Source organism: Callospermophilus lateralis, chromosome 4 (genome assembly GCF_048772815.1).
Source record: "Callospermophilus lateralis isolate mCalLat2 chromosome 4, mCalLat2.hap1, whole genome shotgun sequence".
Lineage (NCBI taxonomy): Eukaryota > Metazoa > Chordata > Mammalia > Rodentia > Sciuridae > Callospermophilus > Callospermophilus lateralis.
The window spans coordinates 72,732,465-72,758,080 of NC_135308.1; the positions used below are offsets into that span (position 1 = coordinate 72,732,465).

At 36.7% G+C, this 25,616-nt stretch overlaps 1 protein-coding gene across 1 annotated transcript in view; it reads right to left on the reverse strand.

Annotated features, from left to right (window-relative positions):
• LOC143398301 (uncharacterized) overlaps positions 1-19,468 on the reverse strand; it is a 257,757-nt gene extending 238,289 nt beyond the window's left edge. Inside the window, 5 exon segments of the mRNA XM_076855295.1 lie at positions 8,064-8,306; positions 8,309-8,374; positions 8,465-8,773; positions 18,828-19,142; positions 19,384-19,468. Coding sequence (XP_076711410.1) covers positions 8,064-8,306; positions 8,309-8,374; positions 8,465-8,773; positions 18,828-19,142; positions 19,384-19,468 — 1,018 coding nt within the window.
• Between the last annotated feature and the right edge of the window lie 6,148 nt (positions 19,469-25,616).

Here is a 25,616-nt window from a genome sequence, read left to right on the forward strand (position 1 = left end):
GAGGCTGAGATGAAATCAGGTTATTTTTTTTAAATAATCAGGGTTCTTTACATTATATTTCCTTTACAGAAGACAAAAGGAAAGTCTAGATTTACAATTACAAGTTACAAAAAAGAGGTTACCAAGATTTTTAAGCATTTTTTTTGCCTTTTAAAAAATTTTGTTTCAAGGGATTATTTTGTTACTAATAAGTGGAGTTGTAAGAAGCCACTGGATACCTATTGAAGCTCATCAGGCAGAGACTTCAAGTTTGGGTTCAGATCTTTGGACAAGGTTTTGGCCACAGGTATGGAAAAGTAATGTTTATGTGATGAAGAAGTTCAGCAGGATATTCTTGTTGAAAAAGAATTTTGTAAGACTTCAAAATGGAATAAATATCAAAAGAATTAATTTAATAAAGTAATTTTTTTTACTTAAAGCATTATAATTAGAATATTCTTTTTTCTCGGTTTGGGGATGTGGCTCAAGCGGTAGCGCGCTTGCCTGGTATATGCATGGTGCTGGGTTCGATCCTCAGCACCACATACAAATAAAGATGTTGTGGATGCCTAAAACTAAAAAAAATATATTAAAAAATTCTCTCTCTCTCTCTCTCTCTCTCTCTCTCTCTCTCTCTCTCTCTTAAAAAAAGAATATTCCCATTTCTCTCTGGAACTGTTGTATTAACATCAAGTGTGGATTTGTGACCTTGTAATCACAAAGACTTAATTTGTATCATTATTACAGAGTGATGACAATGTACCTTACTTGAAAAGTCACAATAAAAGTACAAAATTTCAAATTGAAATGAGTATACTTTCAGATGGTATGCTTTACAGAGTATGAGACCTTCAGGGTGTCATAAAAAATCAGCTATCAATATTGGTGTCCAATGAGAAGAACAATAAAGATCAGCCTCCAGAACAGAAACCATCACTGCAGGCTCTCCCTGTGGATGCAGCCAGGTCTTGTTCTCTGTGGATTCTGGTTTCCATTCAGGACATCTCCACACTAGGGTTTAACACCACCCCCACCACAACTATGAGTTGTGCATGGCTGATTAAAGTCTGGCTCAATTAGATACACAAAGTTGTCTTCAGAAGCATTACTTCTTTTTCATTTAATTGTACATGGTATATTTTTAGCTCCTGATATAAAATGTCTCAATTTAAGTAGAATACATTACTTTTGAGTTCTGAGACAATTTAGTAGAATATCTGATTGTAGTGTCCTCCAGTTGAAATGTTATGTGGGTATGTTTTCTTAGGCAATTAATTCTGTTGCAATGTCACATCTTCACATGGAATTTTGTAATTTTCACTAATGAAAATTAGAAGCTTTTCAGATAAAGAAATAGATCACCCAATGCAGGTTTTATCTTTGCTGTTCCACTCATAATATATCAGAGAGACCTAATCCAGTTACAAGCCTGGGAAGGTGAAGAGTAAAATTTATACAGAACATGTACTCAGAAAGTCAACTGAGTATCTCTCATTGTTCTGAACAGAGATCCTGAGGTGTTCAGAGGACAGTGTTGTTGCAAACTCAATATTTTTATTCATATTTTAAACTATATTAATTATTTGTTGTTTTCTAGGCATTATTAATGAAATAGCATACATACAGAAAACTCAGACTTTTATTCGACACTACTTGATTTAGAAATTAGAATCAGCTACCATCTACACAGAGATGATCCCCACTTGTTATTCTCAGGGATTCAATTACTCTGTTGTATTTAATGAAATATGAATAGAACAGTCAAAGTGTGGTTCAGGTGCAGGTATATGTTGTTCTGTAAACCCAGATCCCCTCATTCCATAGATAGGTATTAATATAGTCTACATAGTTTTTCATCTAAGAATGCATTTCTTATATCATAGTCGTTTAGAAATACTCATTAGTACTATTGGCAAAAATACATATCAGTTTTGATAAAATATCAATGGTATAAAGGGATTTGGAAAACAATGATTTTCCTACTCATTGTCATTACCAGATAGTTTAGGTAAATAGTACCACTATTTTATTGTCAACCCCTCTTTACAACTGGCTTACTTATACAAAATATATTCTCAAATAAAACTAAGGTGAGTTGGAAGCAGTGGCACACACCTGTAATCCCAGTGTCTCAGGTTGCTGAGGCAAGAGAATTGTGAGTTCAAAGCCAGCCTCAGCAACAGCAAGGCACTATACAACTCAGTGAGAGCCTGTCTCTAAATAATATATAAAAAAGGGGCTTAGGATGTGATTCAGTGATTAAGTTCAATGTCTGGTATATCTCCCCAAAACAAAAGACAAAAATAGTGCCATATTGAACCTATTCACTCAGTCTGAACAATCTATAGTCTCCAAATCCCAGAGGTCTGAATGTTGAGGTTGTGTCATCTGGGCCTCTAGTATATGAAAACATAGATATCTATTATTTATTCAGAGTAGACCTTATTCTTAAATCATGAGGAAAAACTAAGTGAAGGCTTCAACTTTATTGACGAGGCTAAATTTCCATTTATGTATCCACATGTCTCCTCATCCATCACTCCAAAATTGTACTATTCTCTATAGGGCATAGAACTGTGTCACCTGAGTACATGGGAATGTCTACAACAGCTGTTGGAAAGTGGAATATATCATTGCTGCTGGAGAGCATTGCACAGCTCCCAGGGCAGTTAGATTTTTGAAGTCAAGTACAGAGAAAGGAAAAACTAGAATCAACCATTTTCTTCTATAGGCATTTCTCATTCAAAGGTAGTAGGAGAAACTCTGACAATCTCAGCATGTTTGCCTAATTTCCCTGGGAATACATCAGTATAATTTAGTTTGGGCCAAAGAAATGAAATCCTGTTAAACATCTTGAAAACTGGTATCATATTTAATGGATTGAAAGTAGAGTTTTTCTTTTAGATGATACCGGATATCTAACCACCTCAATCACTTTTACTTAAGGTGATCTACCCTAAATTAACTGCATAGAGGAAACAAAATACCTTTCTGAAAATTTCATAGGATGGGCATCTTGGCAGATAAATTATTAAAAAAATAATCCAATAAATATTTGATAGTTGTATGAATTTTGAAGTCCAAAGCTAAAAATAAGAAGCCAGTGGATGAGTCTAAGAACATGGTAGATTAGCACAAAATAAAAATAGTAAATGGAAGAACATGAGAAAATACAGAGTGAAGCACAGAAAGAAAAAAGGATAGGAAATATGATAAGGAACTAAGAGACCTGGTGAGAGAAACTAACACTCCTAATACTCTACAAGTTTTAGGTACTTAAAGCTACTATTTTTGTTAAAAATTCATGGCTATTTTAAGTTACATGTAACAGAAAAATCTATTTTAGTATAATTATATAAGCATGGAATATATATTATTGAAGTTAGAGTTACATTCTTATTGATGCACATGATGGTGGGATTCACTGTGATGTTTTCTTATGTGCCCATGGGAAAATTATGTCAGATTCATTCCACTGTCTTTGCTTTCCCTATCTCTCTCCTTCCCTCAATCTCTCATTGTCTAATCTACTGCATTTCTATTTTTCCTCTCACTGCAACCTAACTAACCCCTTATTGTGGGTTAGCTTCCACAAATTAGAGAAAACATTTGAACTTTGGTTTTATAATGCTGGGTAGAAATCAGAAAATATGTGGGATATTTAATACACCTGTAGTTTTTAATAATATAAATAAAATCTGTGATACTCTATCCGTTGACTTGTGGAGTTCATTCCTCCTAGCCCCCAATCTGGGCTGACAGTGGTGAGTTAGTTGTCTATAAGCAATAGAATGTGGTGAAGCCAGTATCGCTTGACTTAGGAACATAGGTAACAAAGACATGGCTCCTACTCTTGACTTAGTAGGAAGTTTACTTTATGGGAAATCTACTCTGTAGACTATCACGTGGGAGAGAGTATTTGCAAATGGTTCTGCCAGTAGCCTCAGTTAAACATGAAGCTACCAGCCATGTGAATGAACTATCCTGGATTCCCATCTTGGCCAAGACTTCAAATGACCTGAGTTCCAGAAGAAATACAAGTGCAACCTCACGAGAGACCCCAAGAGGCAACTTCCAAGAGCCTTTGGCAAATTCATGATTCTGGAAATCATGAGAAAAATAAAATTTATTTTTATTTGAATTGGTATCTTGGGGGAAAAATTTATTAAGCAGCAATAGCAGCCAAGATTACACTGAATCTCAGTAATCCTACCTTCTCTTGTGTGTTGTGGCACTATTTAGAATAGCTATGGTATGGAGTCACCCCAACTGCTCACAGAAAGACAAATTCATAAAGTATAAGTGCTATATACATAGCCAAAAAAAAAGAACAAAATCCTGTCATATTCAAAATGGAAAGAACTGGAAGACATTGTGTTTTGTTTAATAAGCCAGATACAGAAAAACAAAACCCATTTCCTCTATCATATGTGCAAGCCAAAAGGAGTCCATCAAAAAATAGAAAGGAGATTGTTACAGTGTGTAGGTCATATTTATAGCACTAGATATGTGCAATATGGCATAAATATTCTTGTGCGTAAGTTAAGAAAGATGTGTATTTTGTGATAAATTCTCTAACATATATAGTCTAAATTTCTACTTTGGAAAAAAGTCAAAGCCAATTTCCATTTATGTAGAACAGACTCAAACATTGATTTACAAGGTCTCTTACTACTTACTTATTTTGCTTATTGCCATAGCTCAAAATGAGAACTTTTCATAAAATTATTGGCTTATATTCTTCAAAAATATTGTGGGATACAAAGAAAAATTAAAAGTTTTGTAGTAAGAAACATAATGTTATGTTGAACTGAATGCAAAACATTACTCTACATTTTTACCTTGAATAACATATTTAGTAAAATTAGTAAAAATCTGAACAAGACCAATACATTATGTAATTATGTTACATTAAGGTGGATTTATGAAACTTTGTAATAGCACTGTGGTTAATTATGAAATTCTTGAAAATATTATAGAAGTAATGAGACACATTACATTATCCACCTACTCTTAATTACTCATTCAGAAAGATTTGATAAATTTAGGCATAAATGGATCAAAGGAGATAATAAAATAAAATAGTGGCATTTGGAAATCTGGTTTAATATTACCTGGCAATGTTATACTATCCTTAAAACTTTTTCATAATTACCAATTTAACACTAATAAATAAATTAAATGAAAGAAAGAAAAAAGAAAAACCCCATACAAAAAATAAAATTGGAGACAATTTAAAGTCACTCTAATCCAGCACTTGTTGTTGTTTGACTTCATAATGGCTGCCAATCTTACTGGAGTGAGATGGTATCTTAGGGTAGTTTTGATTTGCATTTCTCTGACTGCTAGAGATGGAGAGCATTTTTTCATGTACTTGTTGATTGATTGTATGTCCTCCTCTGAGAAGTGTCTGTTCAGGTCTTTGGCCCATTTGTTGATTGGGTTGTTTGTTTTCTTATTGTTCAATTTTTTGAGTTCTTTGTATACTCTGGATATTAGGGCTCTATCTGAAGTGTGAGGAGTAAAAATTTGTTCCCATGATGTAGGCTCCCTATTTACCTCTTTTATTGTTTCTCTTGCTGAGAGAAAACTTTTCAGCAGCCATTATGAAGTCAAACAACAACAAGTGCTGGCGAGGATGTGGGGAAAAGTATACTCTTGTACATTGCTGGTGGGACTGCAAACTGGTACGGCCAATCTGGAAAGCAGTATGGAGATTCCTGGGAAAGCTGGAAATGGAACCACCATTTGACCCAGCTATTGCCCTTCTCGGACTATTCCCTGAAGACCTTAAAAGAGTGTACTACAGGGATACTGCTACATCGATGTTCATAGCAGCACAATTCACAATTGCTAGACTGTGGAAACAACCTAGTTGTCCTTCAATAGATGAATGGATAAAAAAAATGTGGCATTTATACACCATGGAGTATTATGCAGCACTAAAAAATGACAAAATCATGGAATTTGCAGGGAAATGGATGGCACTAGAGCAGATTATGCTTAGTGAAGCTAGCCAATCCCTAAAAAACAAATACCAAATGTCTTCCTTGATATAATGAGAACAACTAAGAACAGAGCAGGGAGGAAGAGCAGGAAGAAAAGATTAACACTAAACAGATACATGAGGTTAGAGGGAAAGGGAGAAGAAAAGGAAATTGCATGGTAATGGAGGGAGACCCTCATTGTTATACAAAATTACATATAAGAGGTTGTGAGGGGAATGGGAAAATTAACAAGGAGAGAAATGAATTATAGTAGATGGGGTAGGGAGAGAAGATGGGAGGGGAGGGGAGGGGGGATAGTAGAGGATAGGAATGGTAGCAGAATACAACAATCACTAATAGGGCATTATGTAAAAATGTGGATGTGTAACCGATGTGATTCTGCAATCTGTATTTGGGGTAAAATTGGGAGCTCATAACCATCTTGAATCTAATGTATGAGATATGATATGTCAAGAGCTTTATAATGTTTTGAACAACCAATAAAAAAATAAAAATAAAAAAAGAAGAAAGACTAGTGGAAAAAAAATAAATAAAGTCACTCCTATAATATTTCACCAAAAGAAACATTAACAGCCTCAAACACAAAAACACCTAGGACTAAACATCATACAGGCTCTGTATGAACTTTGAGAGATATTAGAGATATACCTCATAAATCAATTATCTCCATATTCATGTGTAGTCCAAATCCAATATCAATCTAAATAATATCATTTGTAGTAAACATATAGAGCTGCTTCTAAAATGTATGTAAAATGCATGTGACCAAGTATGACTAATGCATTAGGCAAGAAATGCAATTAGAGGAAGTATTGTAAAGTAATCTTTAAAGGAAACTTACTCAGACATGCATGAAGTTATAATAATTAAGGACACAAGGACTGCTCTAAGGATACACAAACAACAGAACTGAATGGAACAGACTACTGAATGAGTAAGAAAATCTGCACCGTTTATTTCAAAGGTGACCCTATTGTTGGGAAAAAGCCTTTTCAGTGATGATCTGAGTCAAATTGCTGCCAAAGCAATAATGTGAAATTTTTCTTCACATCATACACACCCTTACAATATCAACTCCAGAAAGATTGTACAATTTTTGCAAAAAAAAAAAAAAAGGAATTAAACATGTATAACATACCCTGGGAGAATATTTTTATGCTCTTAAGGTAGAAAGATTCTATTTAGTGTACAAAAAATGTTGACAATCTGTGCTTCATTAAGAACTACATTTGACACCTGAAAGAATACCATATAAAGAGAGTGAAAGTAAAAGGACAAGCATTAAAAAATCTGATATAAATACATACATATCTACACCAGAACTATTACCATGAAAATATGTAGGATCATATTTTAATATGTGGGATATTTAATACACCTGTAGTTTTTAATAATATAAAGTCAACAAGTGTCAAATCTCTTTTTAAAAAAATATTTATTTATTTACTTTTAGTTTTCGGTAGACACAACATCTTTGTGTGTGGTGCTGAGGATCGAACCCGAGCCGCACGCATGCCAGGCAAGAGTGCTACCACTTGAGCCACATCCCCAGCCCCTCAAATCTCAATATCACTAATGTATCCATACATTGTCATGTGGTCATTCAGCAGAAAACTCAACAGCAATAAAAATAAAGCTCTGCTACAAATAGCAAAATGGGTAAATGCTAAGCACAATGTAGAGTCAAAGTAGATACCACAAGAGAAGATACTGCATGATTTTACATAATGGTCAAATCTGACAAAATTTTTGTTTGGCAGCTGAAGTCATAGGGGAAGAGGGCTCAGTGACTGGAGGAATGTGCAGCAGGTGACTTCTGAGAGCTGCTAATGTTCTCTGATGGTGCAAGGTAAGAAACTTCCCAGAGTTTTCATGCATTGTTACACAGTGTTCTGTATGAATTTCAATAAATAATAATGCTTACTTAGAACTATTCCTCTTAAAATCGCTTGACAGGGCCTAAAAGATAAATGATCATTAAGAAGAATCATATTTTATTATGGAACATCAGCTCTCCATGCTGTCTGATCTTAGAGACATGCCACTCAAGTACCAGTCAGCCCTGCCCTCTCTTACCTGAGCAGACCACAGAGGCTGTGTTTCCATGGGCACAGACAGGAACACCCAGGGCAGTCACAGGGCAATTCCACAGGAAGGACTCAGACCCTGAACAGTGAAATCTGTCTCTCCAGATCTCATCTCCTCCTTCCACAAAGTATGCTCCCTTTGGGGTGGAGATGGCGACTCCACAGCCCAGCTGACGGCAAACTACATTGGCATTGGCCATATTCCAGTGGGAGGCACAGAGAGTTCTCCAGAGGTCTTCATCTCCACTTGACCCTCACACTGAGAGCTGCCATTTTTCATGAGCCGAACATCTGTATATCCTGGTAGAAGACTGGGTGTTAGTAACATCCCACATTTTTCTTACCTACCTCAGAGTTATAGGGTGGTTAACATCCTGCTGGGATTCTCACCTGAGCAGACAACTTGCACAGCCCCTCTGTGGTGGCAGCTTGCTCCAGGACAGGGCACTCTGGGGCAGAACCAGAGCTCAGGCTCCTACCCCTCCCACTGGAACTCTTCAGCCCAGACCTGTTCACCAGGCCCTCTGGAGGGCAGGTTCCCTAGGACTGATGCAGGCTGGCCACACCCCAGCTCTGCACAAATGATCTTGGCCATGGGGAAGGTGAAATTCCCATCAGAAACTGGAATCCACTCTCCTCCAGAATTCACTTCCACTCTCCCAGAGCAATGTCCAGCTCCTCCTTCCAAAGGCACAAATCCTAAGGAAGAAATTAACTATCAAAATTAGTATCTCGGCTTAGAATTTGGAGCTACATGTCTCAGGCAATGCTTGAGAGCTTTTCTTTTCCCAGTGTGTTGGGAATGTATTGAACATTTTGTATCAGAATGTAAATTTCTGAAGCAAGTGTGTGAAAACAAATGTACAAGGAGGAACTTAAAAGATCAATTCTGAATTATCGATTGAAGAAATAAATATATATTTATAAAACTGTGTGTGTGTCACAAATTAAACAGACCAATATCAAAGGAAGAAATAGAAGAAGCCATCAAAAGACTACCAACAAAGAAAAGCCCTGGACCGGATGGGTATACAGCGGAGTTCTACAAAACCTTCAAAGAAGAATTAATACCAATACTTTTCAAGCTATTTCAAGAAATAGAAAAAGAAGGAGCTCTTCCAAATTCATTCTATGAGACCAACATCACCCTGATCCCAAAACCAGACAAAGACACTTCAAATAAAGAAAACTACAGACCAATATCTCTAATGAACTTGGATGCAAAAATTCTCAATAAAATTCTTGCGAATCGAATACAAAATCATATCAAAAAACTTGTGCACCATGATCAAGTAGGATTCATCCCTGGGATGCAGGGCTGGTTCAATATACGAAAATCAATAAATGCTATTCACCACATCAATAGACTTAAAGACAAGAACCATATGATCATATCGATAGATGCAGAAAAAGCATTTGACAAAGTACAGCATCCCTTTATGTTCAAAACACTAGAAAAACTAGGGATAACAGGAACTTACCTCAACATTGTAAAAGCTATGTATGCTAAACATCATCCTAAATGGAGAAAAACTGAAGGCATTCCCTCTAAAATCTAGAACAAGACAGGGATGCCCTCTATCACCACTTCTATTCAATTTAGTTCTTGAAGTACTAGCCAGAGCAATTAGACAGACAAATTAATTAAAGGCATAAAAATAGGAAAAGAAGAATTAAATTATCACTATTTGCGGATAACATGATAATATATTTAACAGACCCAAAAGGGTCTACAAAGAAACTGCTAGAGTTAATAAATGAATTCAGCAAAGTGGCAGGATATAAAATCAACACGCATAAATCAAAGGCATTCCTGTATATCAGCAACAAAACTTCTGAAATGGAAATGAGGAAAACCACCCCATTCACAATATCCTCAAAGAAAATAAGATACTTGGGAATCAACCTAACAAAAGAGGTGAAAGATTTATACAATGAAAACTACAGAACCCTAAAGAGAGAAATAGAAGAAGATCTCAGAAGATGGAAAAATGTACCCTGTTCATGGATAGGCAGAACTAACATCATCAAAATGGCGATATTACCAAAAGTTCTCTATAGGTTCAACGCAATGCCAATCAAAATCCCAACGGCATTTCTTATAGAAATAGATAAAGCAATCATGAAATTCATATGGAAAAACAAAAGACCCAGAATAGCAAAAGCAATTCTAAGCAGGAAGTGTGAATCTGGAGGTATAGCAATACCAGAGTTAAAACTGTACTACAAAGCAATAGTAACAAAAACAGTGTGGTACTGGTACCAAAACAGGCAGGTGGACCAATGGTACAGAATAGAGGATACAAAGACTAATCCACAAAGTTACAACTATCTTATATTTGATAAAAGGGCTAAAAACATGCAATGGAGGAAGGATAGCATCTTCAACAAATGGTGCTGGGAAAATTGGAAATCCAGATGCAACAAAATGAAACTGAATCCCTTTCTCTCGCCATGAACAAAAGTTAACTCAAAATGGATCAAGGAGCTAGATATCAAATCAGAGACACTGAGTCTGATAGAAGAAAAAGTTGGCTACGATCTACATACTGTGGGGTCGGGCTCCAAATTCCTTAATAGGACGCCCATAGCCCAAGAGTTAATTATAAGAATAAACAAATGGGACTTACTTAAACTAAAAAATTTTTTCTCAGCAAAAGAAACAATAAGAAAGGTAAATAGGGAGCCTACATCCTGGGAACAAATCTTTACTCCCTACACTTCAGATAGAGCCCTAATATCCAGAATATACAAAGAACTCAAAAAATTAGACAATAAGATAACAAATAACCCAATCAACAAATGGGCCAAGGACCTGAACAGACACTTCTCAGAGGAGGACATACAAATCAATCAACAAGTACATGAAAAAATGCTCTCCATCTCTAGCAGTCAGAGAAATGCAAATCAAAACCACCCTAAGATACCATCTCATTCCAGTAAGATTGGCAGCCATTATGAAGTCAAACAACAATAAGTGTTGGCGAGGATGTGGGGAAAAGGGTACACTTGTACACTGCTGGTGGGACTGCAAATTGGTGAGGCCAATTTGGAAAGCTGTATGTAGATTCCTGGGAAAGCTGGGAATGGATCCACCATTTGACCCAGCTATCGCCCTTCTCGGACTATTCCCTGAGGATCTTAAAAGAGCGTACTATAGGGATACTGCCACATCAATGATTATAGCGGCACAGTTCACAATAGCTAGACTGTGGAACCAACCTAGATGCCCTTCAATAGATGAATGGATAAAAAAAATGTGGCATCTATACACAATGGAATATTATGCAGCACTAAAAAATGACAAAATCATAGAATTTGCAGGGAAATGGATGTCATTAGAGCAGATTATGCTAAGCGAAGCTAGCCAATCCTTAAAAAACAAACGCCAAATGTCTTCTTTGATATAAAGAGAGCAACTAAGAACAGAACAGGAAGGATGAGCATGAGGAAAAGACTAACATTAAACAAAGACGAGAGGGGGGAGAGAAAGGGAGAGAGAAGGGAAAGCATATGGAAAAAGTAGGAGACCTTCAATGTTACACAATATTATAAGAGGTTGTGAGGGGAAAGGAGGAGGGAAAAAAGGGAGAGAATTAAACAACAGCAGAGGAGGTAGAGAGGGAAGATGGGAGGGGAGGGGAGGGGAGGGGGGATAATAGGGGATAGGAATGGTAGCAGAACACAACAGTCACTAATATGCCATTATGTAAAAATGTGAGTGTGTAACCAATGTGATTCTGCAATTTGTATTTGGGGAAAAAATGGGAATTCATAAATTGAGTCAAATGTATGAAAGATGATATATCATGAGCTCTGTAATGTTTTGAACAATCAATAAAAAAAAGAAAAAAAACTGTGTGTGTGTGTTTGTGTGAGTAATATATGTGCTTTTGCTTTTTTCTATATAAACATACTATACTTCATATTAAAAAGACACCTGTGTGTGTGTCTGTATATCTGTCTCTATCAGTCTACTTCCTTTTTTATACTACCTACATCAATCAACTGAATTTGAACTCCAGTAGAAAATAACTGGGCTTAATTTTCACAATTTTATCCTCATGAACTTTTTCTTAACTAAAAAAATTTAACTAACTTAACATTTGTTAATGAATTAAAAATATCAATATGTATCAAAAACTGACAATTTATATTTATTTTCCATTTAGAGATGAGGGAAGATTCCACCAAATAGTGTTAGACTGAGGTGAAACAAGGTTATTTTGACTAAAATAATCAGGGTTTTTATATCATACTTACTAAGACAGCAAGAGATTTTAGAAGTAGGAAGAGAAGTACACACACACATACACACACACACACACACACACACACATACACAAGAAGTTATCAAGAGATTTGAGCATGATTTTTGAATTTTTGTTTCATTTTGTTTTGAGGGACTATTTCCTTACTAACAAGTGGAGTTGGAAGAAGCCATTAGATATCTATTGAATCTCATCAGGGAGAGATTTCAGCATACATCCAGACCTTTGGGCAGGCATTTGGCCACAGGTATGGAAAAGAAAGTAAGCAAGTTTATGTCTTGAAGAAGTTCATGAGAGAATTCTTGCTGAAGAGAATAATATGATCAGTGATTATTTTTCCAAAGTAAGTCTACAAAATGGAATTAACATCAAAAGTATTAATCTACTTTATTAAAATTTTACTTAAAGCATTATAATTAGAATAGTATAATTTCTCTCTGAAACTTATATATTAACATTTAGTGTGGATATGTGATTACAAGGACTTTTTAATTTATATCATTTTTACAGAGGAGTGATGACAATGTACCTTACTTGGAAAGTCACAATGACAATACAAAGTTTCAAATTGAAATCATTATACTTTCACATGGTATGTTTTACAGAGTATGAGACCTGCTGGGCATCATAAAAATCAGCTATGGATATTGGTGTCCAGTGACAGGAACAGTAAAGATAAGACTCCAGAACAGAAACCATCACTGCAGGCTCTCCCTGTGGATGCAGCCAGGGCTTTATCTCTGTGGATTCTGGTTTCCATTCAGGACATCTCCACACTAGGGGTTAGCAGCACCACCATCATGAGTTATGCATGACTTATTAAAGTTCTGGCTCGATTAGATACAGAAAGTTGTTTGCAGAAGCACTAATTCTTTTTCATTTAATTGTATATTGTATGTTACTAGATCCCAATATAGAATGCCTCAATTGAAGTAGAATAACATTACTTTTGAGTTGTGAGGCAATTCAGTGGAATATCTGATTGTTGTGTTCTTCAGTTGAAATGTTATGTGGCACATTTTCTTCAGCACTGGACTAAGAAAAACATCCTATTGCAGTATCATACCTTCACAAAGAACTTTTGTGTAAATTACACTAATGAAAATCGAAAGCATTTCAGATGAAAAAACAGATTATCCAATGAAGGTTTCACCTTTGCTCCTCTGCTATTCACAGATCAGAGAGACCTAATCCAGTTATAAGCCTGAGAGAGTGAAGAGTAAAATTTATACAGAACACACACTCAGACCATCAATTGAGTGTCTGTCATTTTGCTGAACAGAGATCCTGAGGTGTTCAGGGGCAGTGTTTTTTGCAAACTCAACAATATTTTTATTTATCTTTAAAACTATATTAATTATTTGTTGTTTCTAGGCATTTTTAATGAAATAACATGCATCCTGAAAACTCAAAACATTTTCTTTTGAAAATACTTGATGTACAAATTAGAGTCACCTACCATCTACACAGAGATGATCCCCACTTGTTATTCTCAGGGGTTAAATTACTCAGTTGTAGTTAATGAAATATAAATAAAACAGTCAATTTGTGGTTCAGGAGTAGATACATTGTTCTGTAAACCCAGATCCCCTGATTCTAGAGGTAGGTATTAGTATGTTCAACATAGATCCTCAACTAAGTAGGCATTTCTTATATCAGTGGTTTAGAAATCCTCATTAGTACTATTGGCAAAAATACATATCAGTTTTGATAAGATATCAATGGTATAAAGGAATTTGGAGATAAAAAATGATTTTCCTTTCTCATCTGCATTACCAGATGGTTGAGGTAAATAATGCAATCATTTTATTGTTTACCATCATGTGCACCTATTTTGCTTATACAAAATACATTCTCAAATAAAACTAAAGTGCAATAGGTGATCTGGCACATGCCTGTAGTCCCAGTGACTCTCAGAAGGATGACACAGGATGATTGTGAGTTCAAAGCCAGTCTCAAGCACAGCCAGATGCTAAGCAACTCAGGGAGAATCTGTCTCTAAATAAAATATAAAAAAGAGGTTGGGATGTGGCTCAGTGTTTAAGTATCCTTGAGTTTTATCTCTAGTAACAATAATGACAACAACAACCAAAACAAAACCCCCTAAACAACAACAACAACAAAAAAAACTAAGGAGATATATTGAACCTATTCACTCAGTTTGACCAATCAACAGTCACAAAATCCCAGAGGTCTGAATGTTGAGGTTGGTTCATCTGGACCTCTAGTGCATGAACAATAATTATCAATTATGTGTTCAGAGTAGTTCTTTTTCTTGAATCATGAGCAAAAACTGTGAAGGCTTCAACATTACTGAAGAGGCCTAAATTGGTAGAATTTACCTAGAATGGTAATTTTTCAAGTCTTGAAAGTATTGACAGGCATTGCTCCCTCTGAGTTGTATTGGAAGTTTCTTCTTTGAGTTTTGAGACATAAAACAAAGCAAACCTACCTGAGGCTTTATTGAAGCCTAAAAATTAAATACAGTATTCAACGTTGGGTCCAGAAACCTCATCTCTGTGTCCACCTGTCTCCTTGTCTATCACTCCACAATCCTACTATTCTTTTGAGGTCACAGAACTGTGTCACCTGAGTACATGGAATTGCCTCCATCACATGTTGTATTTACCCAGGCAGTGGTCCACAAAGGTCAAGTGTCTGCCTCAAGGAGAAAGCTTTACCAATGGGCTTCCAAGTTACCTTTGAAAGCCAGAGCTGTTAGCATGACCTGTCCATCAAGGCAGGAGACAAGGCGAGTGGTCATTAGAGGCCCAGTATGGTTTAAAATGCCTCTCACTGGAAAAGGGTACAAATGAGGCAGAGAGGTCTTCAAAGAAGACACAATCTAAACTTTCTGCCCAGTCCTAATGCAGTAAACATGTTATAAAGGCAATTTTGAGAGTTTCCTTCCATGTTTTCTTATTCAAAACACATACCCAAAGTTTCCATGTTATACAAGTGTGGGTTTTGGTTTGTTTTTGTTGTTGTTGTTGTTGTTCTGGATACATATATTTCAAGGAAATAATATTGCTATCTTTGTGGAGCTGCACAGGTAGTGGGGACTAAAATGTTTCAATTTTCTGAAAAATGTGTCATCCATGGGATCTTTTCCTCTCCCATTCTGACCTCAATGATAGCTTTGAGTCACTTTTGTAAATAATTCTTCCCCTTTTGTACAGCTAAGGTGTACAGGATTCACACAAATGTACACAGATTTCCTCATTGTACACCTAGGGTGTTAAGTGAGGCTCAGATAATTCATGTGTGCTCTTTGTCACTCTTCTGTTGCCATCTTCCATATACTGTAAGTTGTCTCTGTCTTCAAAACATTCTATTTGTCTATTATTATTATTCCTATTATTCCTATTATTATAAAATTTACCTTCCAATGCACTTTTCTGAATCCATCAATGTAAACTATATAATCTTCCCCCCATATATTCCCATTATTCTCCTTTTTTTCCACTTAAATTTATTTCAACGGATACCTAAAACCACAAATAGTGTACATTTTAAAGGGTAAAGAGATGTGCTGGTGTATGTATACATTGTGTTATCTTTGTCTCCTCACACACTTTATTTCTTTTTGTTGAAAATTTCCAAATGCTTCCTTATGGACTTTTTAAAATGTAGTTTATTACTGTTTTCTATAGTCACCCTACTGTGTAGTGGTGCACCAGAAATTCTTGCTCTTATCTAAGCAAAACCTCTTATTCGTTTACTATCTGTAGTCTTCCATCTCTATCCCCTACACTCTGCAGCCTATAGTAATCACAATTCCAGTCTCAAATTCCATATGGTCAACACATTCAGATTTAATATATAGTAAGATTATAAAGTACTTTTCTTTCTTTGCCTGAGTTATTTCACATAGTAAATGAAAGGATTTCATTCCTTTTTTTTTCCTAAAAAGTGTTGCATTGCATACATTTATTTTAATTTATTTATCCATTTATCAGTTGATGGACACATCAATTCCATTTCTTAGATAATAGCAGTACTCCTGTCTCTTTTAACATCCAGATGTTATTTATTTTATCATATTTGGATATATGCTCAGCAGTGGATTAATATATTTTATGGTAATTTTTATGGGGACTGTCTGGTATATGTCTTCATATTTCCTGTGTTTGTAAAGGATAATTTTGCTATGTTCTGCATTTAAAAAAATATTTATTTATTCTAATTTGCTACACATGACAGCAGAATGAATTTCAATTCATAGTACACATACAGCTCATGATTTTTCCTGTCTCTGGTTGTTCACAAGGTAGAGTCACAACATTCGTGTCTTCATACGTGTACTTATGGTAATGATGTCCATCTCATTCTATCATCTTTCCTATCCACCTGCTCCTTTCCTTCCCCTCCCTCCCCTTTGCTCTATAAAGTTCCTCCATTACTCCCATGCTCTCCCTGCACCCATCCCCATTATGAATCAGCATCCACATATCAGAGAAAACATTCGGCCTTTGGTTTTTTGGGATTGGCTTTCTTCCTTTAGCATAATATTCTCCAAATCCATTCATTTACTTGAAAATGCCATGATTTTGTTCTCTTTTAATGGTGAGTAATATTCCATTGTGTGTGTGTGTGTGTGTGTGTGTGTGTGTGTGTCTATAAATAATCAGAGTTGTTTTATCCATTCATCTACTGAAGGATATCTAGGTTAGTTCCACAATTTAGCTATTGTCAATGTGTTCTGTATTTTTGATTGGAAGGGTTTTCTTTAACTCTTTGAAAATCTCATGACACTCACTAACTTTTGGTCTATATGTTTGCTGTTCAGAAGCCTGCCATCAGGTGAATTAGGCCATCCCTATGTATTGTTTATTTCTTTTCTCTTGATTCCTTGAGACTCTTTATCTTTCATCTTTGTGAGGTGTGTTATAACATTTAAAGTGCCCAAGGCTCCAGGTCAAATCTGGGTGGCCAACTAAATTTTCACCCCCAAGCAGAGACTTAACTCTCTACTTTCTCTCTAGTGTTCTGTCTGGGCTTTGGGGAGGAATGAGGAGGGTGGTCCTGTGGCCACCAATGCTGCCATGCTATTTCACAACCCTAGGAAACAGCCAGCTGGGACAACATAGAACTGGGAATTCACCAAGGCTCTCAATACTGCCAAATGCAGAGGTAGACTCAAAGACTAGGACTCCTGCAACCAACCACAGGCTCTACTTGGATATGTCCCACCAGCACTCAGGTCTTTCTCACCCTGTGATATCTGTCCTACAGTTAGGTGCTGAGTATCACTCCCCCATGGAGGGCCTGGCACTGAGCTCCAACACAAAGTTCTATACCAGCCCTGCGCCCTGCTCCTTAACAGGTGGAATCTTACTTCCTTTTCTGCCAAGGAAGCTTGAAGGAGTGGTGGTGGAGATAGTCTCTTTACTGCTGACTAAACACAGTTCCAGGTTCTCAGTCTGAGGGCACTGGTGTAGCAACCAGTGTTGTCAGACTCTACAGGGCACCAGGTTCCATTCTGGCAGGGCTTGTCCTGGGTTTTAAGTCTGAAGCCTAAGGTTGATTTCTTTTCCATTCCCCAGGAAGGATGCATCTGTCTTCATGATGGGCTGCTTGAGGCTGGAAACTTCTAAACTTTCTCCCTCTTGAATACGTCGTTTCTTTTTAATATACTAAAAACAGGCACTCACCTCATTTATTGTCTCTTATCAAGCTAGTTTGGTATTTGAATAGCAGTTAACTAAGTGTATTTGTGGGAGATCACTGAATAAATATCCTGGTCCTGAACTATATGTTCTCTTATCATAATTAATATGCACTAATATTTTATGGAATTCAACATTATCTAGGACTGGGTTACATTAACCTTTGCAAGTATGAGTTTATACATATGCTGCTTTGAAAAGGAAATGCAATGAGAATCTACTGTGGTAATGATTGAAGGAAAGGCTGTGACTTGGGGCATTTAATTCACAGTTCTCTGGCCCTTCCTGCAAATGTGTTAAGAATTCTCATGTCTAAATATGGAAAGAAGAACGGCAACTTTCCAGAAATTCAAAATTCTCCTGTGAGGTTTTCAATCCCATTCCTGTGCCCACACATCTACTGACCCAGTGCAAAATTATCTCTGGCTTTACATATATAAACATTCATTTCAACAGAGAAAAGCAAAGCCTCATTCTTGTGTGTCTTTTGAAAAGTGCTACAAACAGAATGTGTAGCAATTTATGTGTAATTCTAAAAATAGTAAACTAGAGAAACAAAAATTATGAAGATTGATTTTAAGTGGAATCATCCTACAACAAGCCTATCTTATCATTAAAGAGAATTGAGAAAGAAAAGTAGAATATTTGAAGTTTACAAGAAGAGAAATCAATGAAGCTCATCGTCTGCAGCTATTTCAAATACTCAGGGTCTATGAAAGAACCTCTCTGTCCTCTATGCACTGTTCTTTTTCTACTCCCCCACTTCCTGAGACCTTTTCATTCTCCAATACAATGGGGATTCATTGACCATACCTGAGCAGATGACACCTGCATCCACCTTGTGTGTGCAGTAGTGTTGCCCCCAGCCTAGGGAAGAGCACTTCCACACATGGGCCTCCTCTCCTGTGCAGTCCAGGTCATCCAGCCAGATGGGCCCTGATCCCTCCCCAAAGAATGCCTCGTGCAGGGCATTTAGGGCCTCACCACAGCCCATTTGTCTGCACACCACATGGGCATCGTTCAGGTCCCAGCTGTAGCCACAGAGAGTGCCCCAGGAATGCTGGTAAAAAACCTCCACTCTGCCTGCACAGCGACTGCCCCCATCCATGAGGCGAATCTGTGGAATATCTGAGGAGAAAGAATCATGTCAATGGATGCATTTATAAAGAAAATGAGAAGGGTTCTCCCTCCTCCAAACTAAGCTTTCAGAATGCAGAGTTTGCTGGGTAAGACATGGAGTTGTTACACCAGGGCAACAGCTAAATCTCAGTTCCCACCAAAACAATGAGGAAAATTAATTGTGTAAAAAAAAAAAAAAGAAATTAAACTCATTGTCCACTCCCATGTAGGAGAGTCAGCTGCTTCCTACCCACAGGAACTCTGGCTGCACTCCCCTGTGGGCCCCCAACTACCAATGAGAGGCTCCCCTGGTTGCCTCCATCCTGTGACTCCATGGGGCAGCTACTGACATAGCTCCCTACACAGCAACCTGCCTGCACCTGGGGAAATCTCACAGGCTCTGAAGACAGCCCCAAACTGCAGCACTAAAATGTCACAGGGCTCACTTCTGAACACATCCTACAGTGCCATTGCCTGGCTTCCCCCACCCCATGCGACACCCCAGCACTGGAAGCATGCTGCCTCCAACTTGGGTCAACTTCCTTGCCATATTTAGTGGGGGCAGCCCCCAGATTGGAACTCCAGCTGGCCAGGTCCCTTGTTCCCAACTCCCTCCTCTCCCAGCAGCTGTAACCTGGCATAGCAACTGCCCAACACAAAACAGCTTTCAGTGGGAGGGGTGTGCAATGCAAAGAAGGTGCCACCCACAGGAACCCCAGTGAGACAGTTCCCTTAATTGGGAACTGCTAAGGGAGAGGGAAATGGGGCAAAAGTTTGTAGAAGAACAGAGAGACCAGGAACTGAGAAATCTTCAGGCAAGATAGAGAGATAGGACTGGGTGCTCATGCCATGCCTCACGTCCATGTGCCATGCATCAGATCCAGCCTTCCCACCTGGTTATCTTCACCTTACTGAGAGCAGAGATACCAGCTAACAACAGACAACTCCACCCATTGGATGAGAAGGGAAGCAGGGAAGATACTGATCTCCAAAACAATCAATAATCCTGGTTACTTCCTTTTTTTCTCCTCTCTTCCTCTATCCTCCTGCTCTCACATCCCCAACATATGTGAAACCAAATACTTTGCATGAATTAGGATTTTGAGGACTGGAGTGTCTGCATAATATATTATAGGTGTGTTGTATATACCCTGTTTTTCCTCTAAAATTTTTACTATCTTACCACCTTTTATTTTTCTGAATGCATACATGTGTTTGTTTTATGTACTCTACTGTCTTCCCATGAACTTGTCTACCCAAATTATTTCCAGGCTATTCTCTTGCTACTAGCCCTCTTCATTAGCTTTCGCTTTCATACTTCCTAAGATATATTAACTCTATATCCTGACATCCTGCCTCCTCAGCATATCATTCAAAGCTTCACCCCAGTTCATTGCCCACTGTCAGAAACTGTAAACACTTTTACAAACCTAGTGATTATATTATAGATAATAATCAAATTCAACAATTTTGTAAATTGTGACCAAACTGTACACACCTTAATAGCAACAAATTGTTTATAGGTGGTATATTGTTGATTTGGGGATCTGTTAATAATGTCCTTCCCCACAAAGGAGAGGTATTGGATCCCTACAGGAACACTGTAAGCCTGGAAGCAGTCATGAAATTCATCTGGAAAAATAAGAAACCCAGAATAGCTAAAGCAATCTTTAGCAAGAAGAGTGAAGCAGGTGGCATCACTATACCAGACCTTAAACTAAACTACACAGCAACAGTAACAAAAAACAGCATGAAATTGGCACCAAAATAGACTTGTAGACCAATGGTACAGAATAGAGGACACAGAGACAAACCCAACTAACTACAATTATATTAGACAAAGGCACAAAAAACATACATTAAAGGAAAGATAGCCTCTTCAACAAATGGTGCTGCGAAAACCAAAATCCATATGCAACAAAATAAAATTAAACCCCTGTCTCTCACCTTGCACAAAACTCAACTAAAAGTGGATCAAGATCCTAGGGAATTAAATCAGAGACACTCCCCCTATTAGAAGAAAGATTAGGCCCAAATCTTCAGCATGTTGGATTAGTCCCTGACTTCCTTAATAAGACTCCAAATTATTTTTGAAAGTTTTAAAGAACTTACGATTGAAGTGGAAACATAAATAATTTTTTACTGTCTTCTTTAGTGAATGAAAATTTTTGATAGAATACAGTTCAACATCTAAATTGTTACTAATTTGATGTTTTCTATAGAATTCTTGAAGTTCATAAGTAAAAATAAATGTGAATCTAGGAAAGAAATTTGTGAAATAGAAGGCTGCTATAAAAATATTCAAGAGATTTAAAAATATTAAAAGGAACTAAGTTCTTATGAGAGTGCAATGCAGCAAAATGTAAATGTAAACAAAAGACAATTATATGTTTAGAAAGTTAGTATTTAAAAGGTAACAACTTAAATCTCTAAGACATATATATTTTTACATCATTGAAAATTTAAGTATTTTTTAAAAATAGTATTTGACCACTACTTTTCATTGTGCCCTAAAATAAAATTTTCAGTGGTTAAATAAGTACATGTGAAAATCATTAATGATGCAAGTCAACACACACACACACACACACACACACACACACACATCAAATAATATCCAAGTTTATTGCAAAAAAATGTTTGAGCACTTTCCTACTATTACCAAAATAAAAATGGCTCCATATTTCCATATTTACTAAAATTCTTAATTTCTGGAATATAGCAAATTTTTGGCCATTGATTTGATAAAAGCATTTTTAAAATATTTTGATTTAAAAATGGAATTTTATGTCTTACATGAAGGATAAATGTAGTAACTAAAACTATCAGCCAGGTTAGTGTATTAGCAAATGCTTTTTTATGAAACACACATTAGATAATCAGTTTAAAAGGAGAAAAGTTTAATTTCATTCACAATGTTTTTTATTAGCTACACATGACAGTACAATCATCTTGACAATTTATACATTTGAAACAAATGGGGTATAACTTCTCATTTTTCTGATTGTACAGGTTGCAGAATCACATTGGTCATACAGTCACTTATATACATACAGCAGTAATAATGTCTATTTTATTCTGCTGCCCTTCCTATCCCCCCTTCCCTCTCCCCTCCCCTCCCATCACATCTCTCTACGCAATCTAATGTGACACACTTCTTTTTTTTTCTCCTCACAACATCATACATGTATTCTGTATAACGATGAGGGTCTCCTTCCATTTCCATGCAATTACCGTTCTTTCTCCTTTTCCTTCCCACCTCTCTTCCCTATTTAGTGGTAATCTTCTTTTCATGCTCTTTCTTCCTATCCCATTTTGAGTCACCCCCTCCCCTTATATCAGAGAAGACATTCGGCATTTGTTTTTTAGGGATTGGCTAACTTCACTTAGCATAATCCACTCTAATGCCATCCATTTCCCTGCAAATGCCATGATTTTGTTATTTTTTAGTGCTGAGTAATATTCCATTTTGTGTAAATCCACATTTTTTTATCCATTCATCTATTGAAGGGCATCTAGGTTGGTTCCACAGTCTAGCTATTGTGAATTGTGCTGCTATAAACATTGATGTGGCTGTGTCCCTGTAGTATGCCGTTTTTAGGTCTTTTGGGTATAGTCTGAGAAGGGAAATAGCTGGGTCAAATGGTGGTTCCATTCCCAGATTTCCAAGAATCTCCATGTGGCTTTCCAAATTGGCTGCACCAATTTGCAGTCCCACCAGCAATGTAGGAGTGTACCTTTTTCCCTTCATCCTAACCAGCATTTATTGTTGTTTGACTTCATAATGGCTGCCATTCTTATTGGAGTGAGATGGTATCTTAGAGTAGTTTTAATTTGTATTTCTCTGACTGCTAGAGATGGTGAGCATTTTTTCATGTACTTGTTGAGAAGTGTCTGTTCAGGTCCTTGGCCCATTTGATGATTGGGTTATTTGTGGGTATTTTTTGTTGTTGTTGTTGTTGTTTTTGTTGTTTAACTTTTTGAGTTCTTTGTATACTCTAGAGATTAGAGCTCTATCTGATGTGTGAGGGGTACAAATTTGTTCTCAGGATGTAGGCTCCCTATTCACCTCACATATTATTTCTCTTGTTGAGAAAAAACTTTTTATTTTGAATTTGTCCCATTTGTTGATTCTTGTTTTTAACTCTTGTGCTATAGGTGTCTTATTAAGGAATTTGGGGCCTGCCCTCACATAATTGAGATTAGGGCCAACTTTTTCTTCTATTAGATGCAGAGTCTCTGGTTTGATTCCTAGCTCCTTGATCCATTTTGAGTTAACTTATGTGCATGGTGAGAGAAAGGGATTCAATTTCATTTTGTTGTATATGGATTTCCAGTTCTCCCAGCACCATTTGTTGAAGATGCTATTCTTTCTCCATGCATGCTTTTAGCCCCTTTGTCTAATGTAAGGTAGTTGTAATTTTGTGGATAGGTCTCTGTGTCCTCTATGCTGTACCATTTGTCTACTGGCCTGTTTTGGTGCCAATACCATGCTCTTTTTGTAACTATTGCTCTGTAGTCAGGGATGCCCTCTCTTAACACTTCTATTCAACATAGTTCTTGAAACACTAACCAGAGCAATTAGACAGATGAAAGAAATTAAAGGCATAAATATAGGAAAAGAGGAACTTAAATTAGCACTCTTTGCTGATGGCATGATCCTATACCTAGCAGACCCAAAAAGTTCTACCAAGAAACTTCTAGAACTAATAAATGAATTCAGCAAAGTGGCAGGATATAAAATCAACACCCATAAATCAAAGGCATTCCTGTATATCAGTGACAAATTCTCTGAAATGGAAATGTGAAACAACTACCCCATTCACAATATCCTCAAAACAAACAAACAAAAAAACCCCTGGGAATCAACCTAACAAGAGAGGTGAAAGTTCTATACAATGAAAACTACAGAACTCTAAAGAAAGAAATAGAAAAAAGACCTTAGGAGATGGAAAGATATACCTTGCTCATGGATAGGCAGAATTAATATCATTAAAATGGCCATATTAACAAAAGCACTTTACATGTTCAATGCAATGCCAATCAAAATCCCAACAGTATTCCTCACAGAATAGAAAAAGCAATCATGAAATTCATATGGAAAAATTAGAGAGCCAGAATAGCTAAAGTAATTCTAAGCAGGAAGAGTGAAACACGTGGTATAGCCATACTAGATTTTAAACTATACTACAGAGCAACAGTAACAAAAACAGCATGGTACTGGCATCATTCACAATTTTAGAAGGTACAGTTAGTATTTGGTTGGCCTAATTTTGAGTGGTAGCATAGTCCTTCATTGTAAAAGAACAAGGTACAGCAAATTGCTCACCTCATGTCTGGGAAGAGAGGTAATAGGAGACCAGGGTTCTATAATCTCCATCTAGAGCAGGTCCTTAATGACTCAGTGATTCTCTCTATTCTCAAACACCTGAGGGGTCTCTCACCTCTCAAAAGAACCAGGTTGGAGATTAAGCATTTACCATGGGCCTTTGGGGACAATTTTAAGATCTAAACTATAGCAGTCATTGGGTTTTTGAAAGTCTAGCAAAAGAGGAACAATTTTACCAATGATCACTGTGTTTAGAATAAGTATATTGAATGCACTTCTATAGAAATACCATAGGACTCAGAGGGCAAAAATTAAAAGTAAAGAAAACCATAAATTTTAAAATCTGTCTTGCATTGTAGAAAACTGTACTCATTTTTTTAAAATCATTAATTAGAAGAAAGAGAAACATCAATGTTTCAGTCAGATAAGGAAGAACAGTTTCAGATCATGCAAAATATAATTCTCAGTTGCCTATGGCACTTGGGATATTAGGTTTATAAATGACTGAAGATATATGTTGGGCACAAGACAGCAAAAGACATCTTTGGTGGCTACTCCCGGAATGACAGAAATATGGTTGTTGCACAGTTCAGATTTGGGGGTTGTTTTATTTCTAAGCAAAGATTTTGTAGCATAAAACTATTTCCAGTTTTATTTTTATTTTCCAGAATCATCTTTTCATGGCTTACATATCCAATATCCAAAGTATCTTCTGATAGTGACTTATTTCAGTGCTAAGATTAAAGATCATCAACCTGTAAATTAAATTGAGAATTTTAATACACCATTTCCTTTAATTTTGACAGACATGGTGGACTGGGGTAAGCATAGTGGTTCGTACAAAGTTATAAATTTGGAGAATATGGTTGGCCTATATTCGAATGTCCTTGTTTTATTCTTCCCAAGGACAGTTTCACGTGTCAAGTGACTACACATTTCCTCCTCCCTTGGCTCAGTGTAAGATATATATTGTGTGTCAATCTCCTGGAACATCCTTTCCACTTATTCTCAGACAAGTGTCCTCAAAATCTCGTAATTAACTCACTTGCAAGAAAGATATTAACCTGAGTGATACGAGAATCTCAGGGTCCAGACTAGAAAATTGTTCCTCCTTACCTATGCTTGAGCTAGAATGTCCTCAATTCTCCACATTT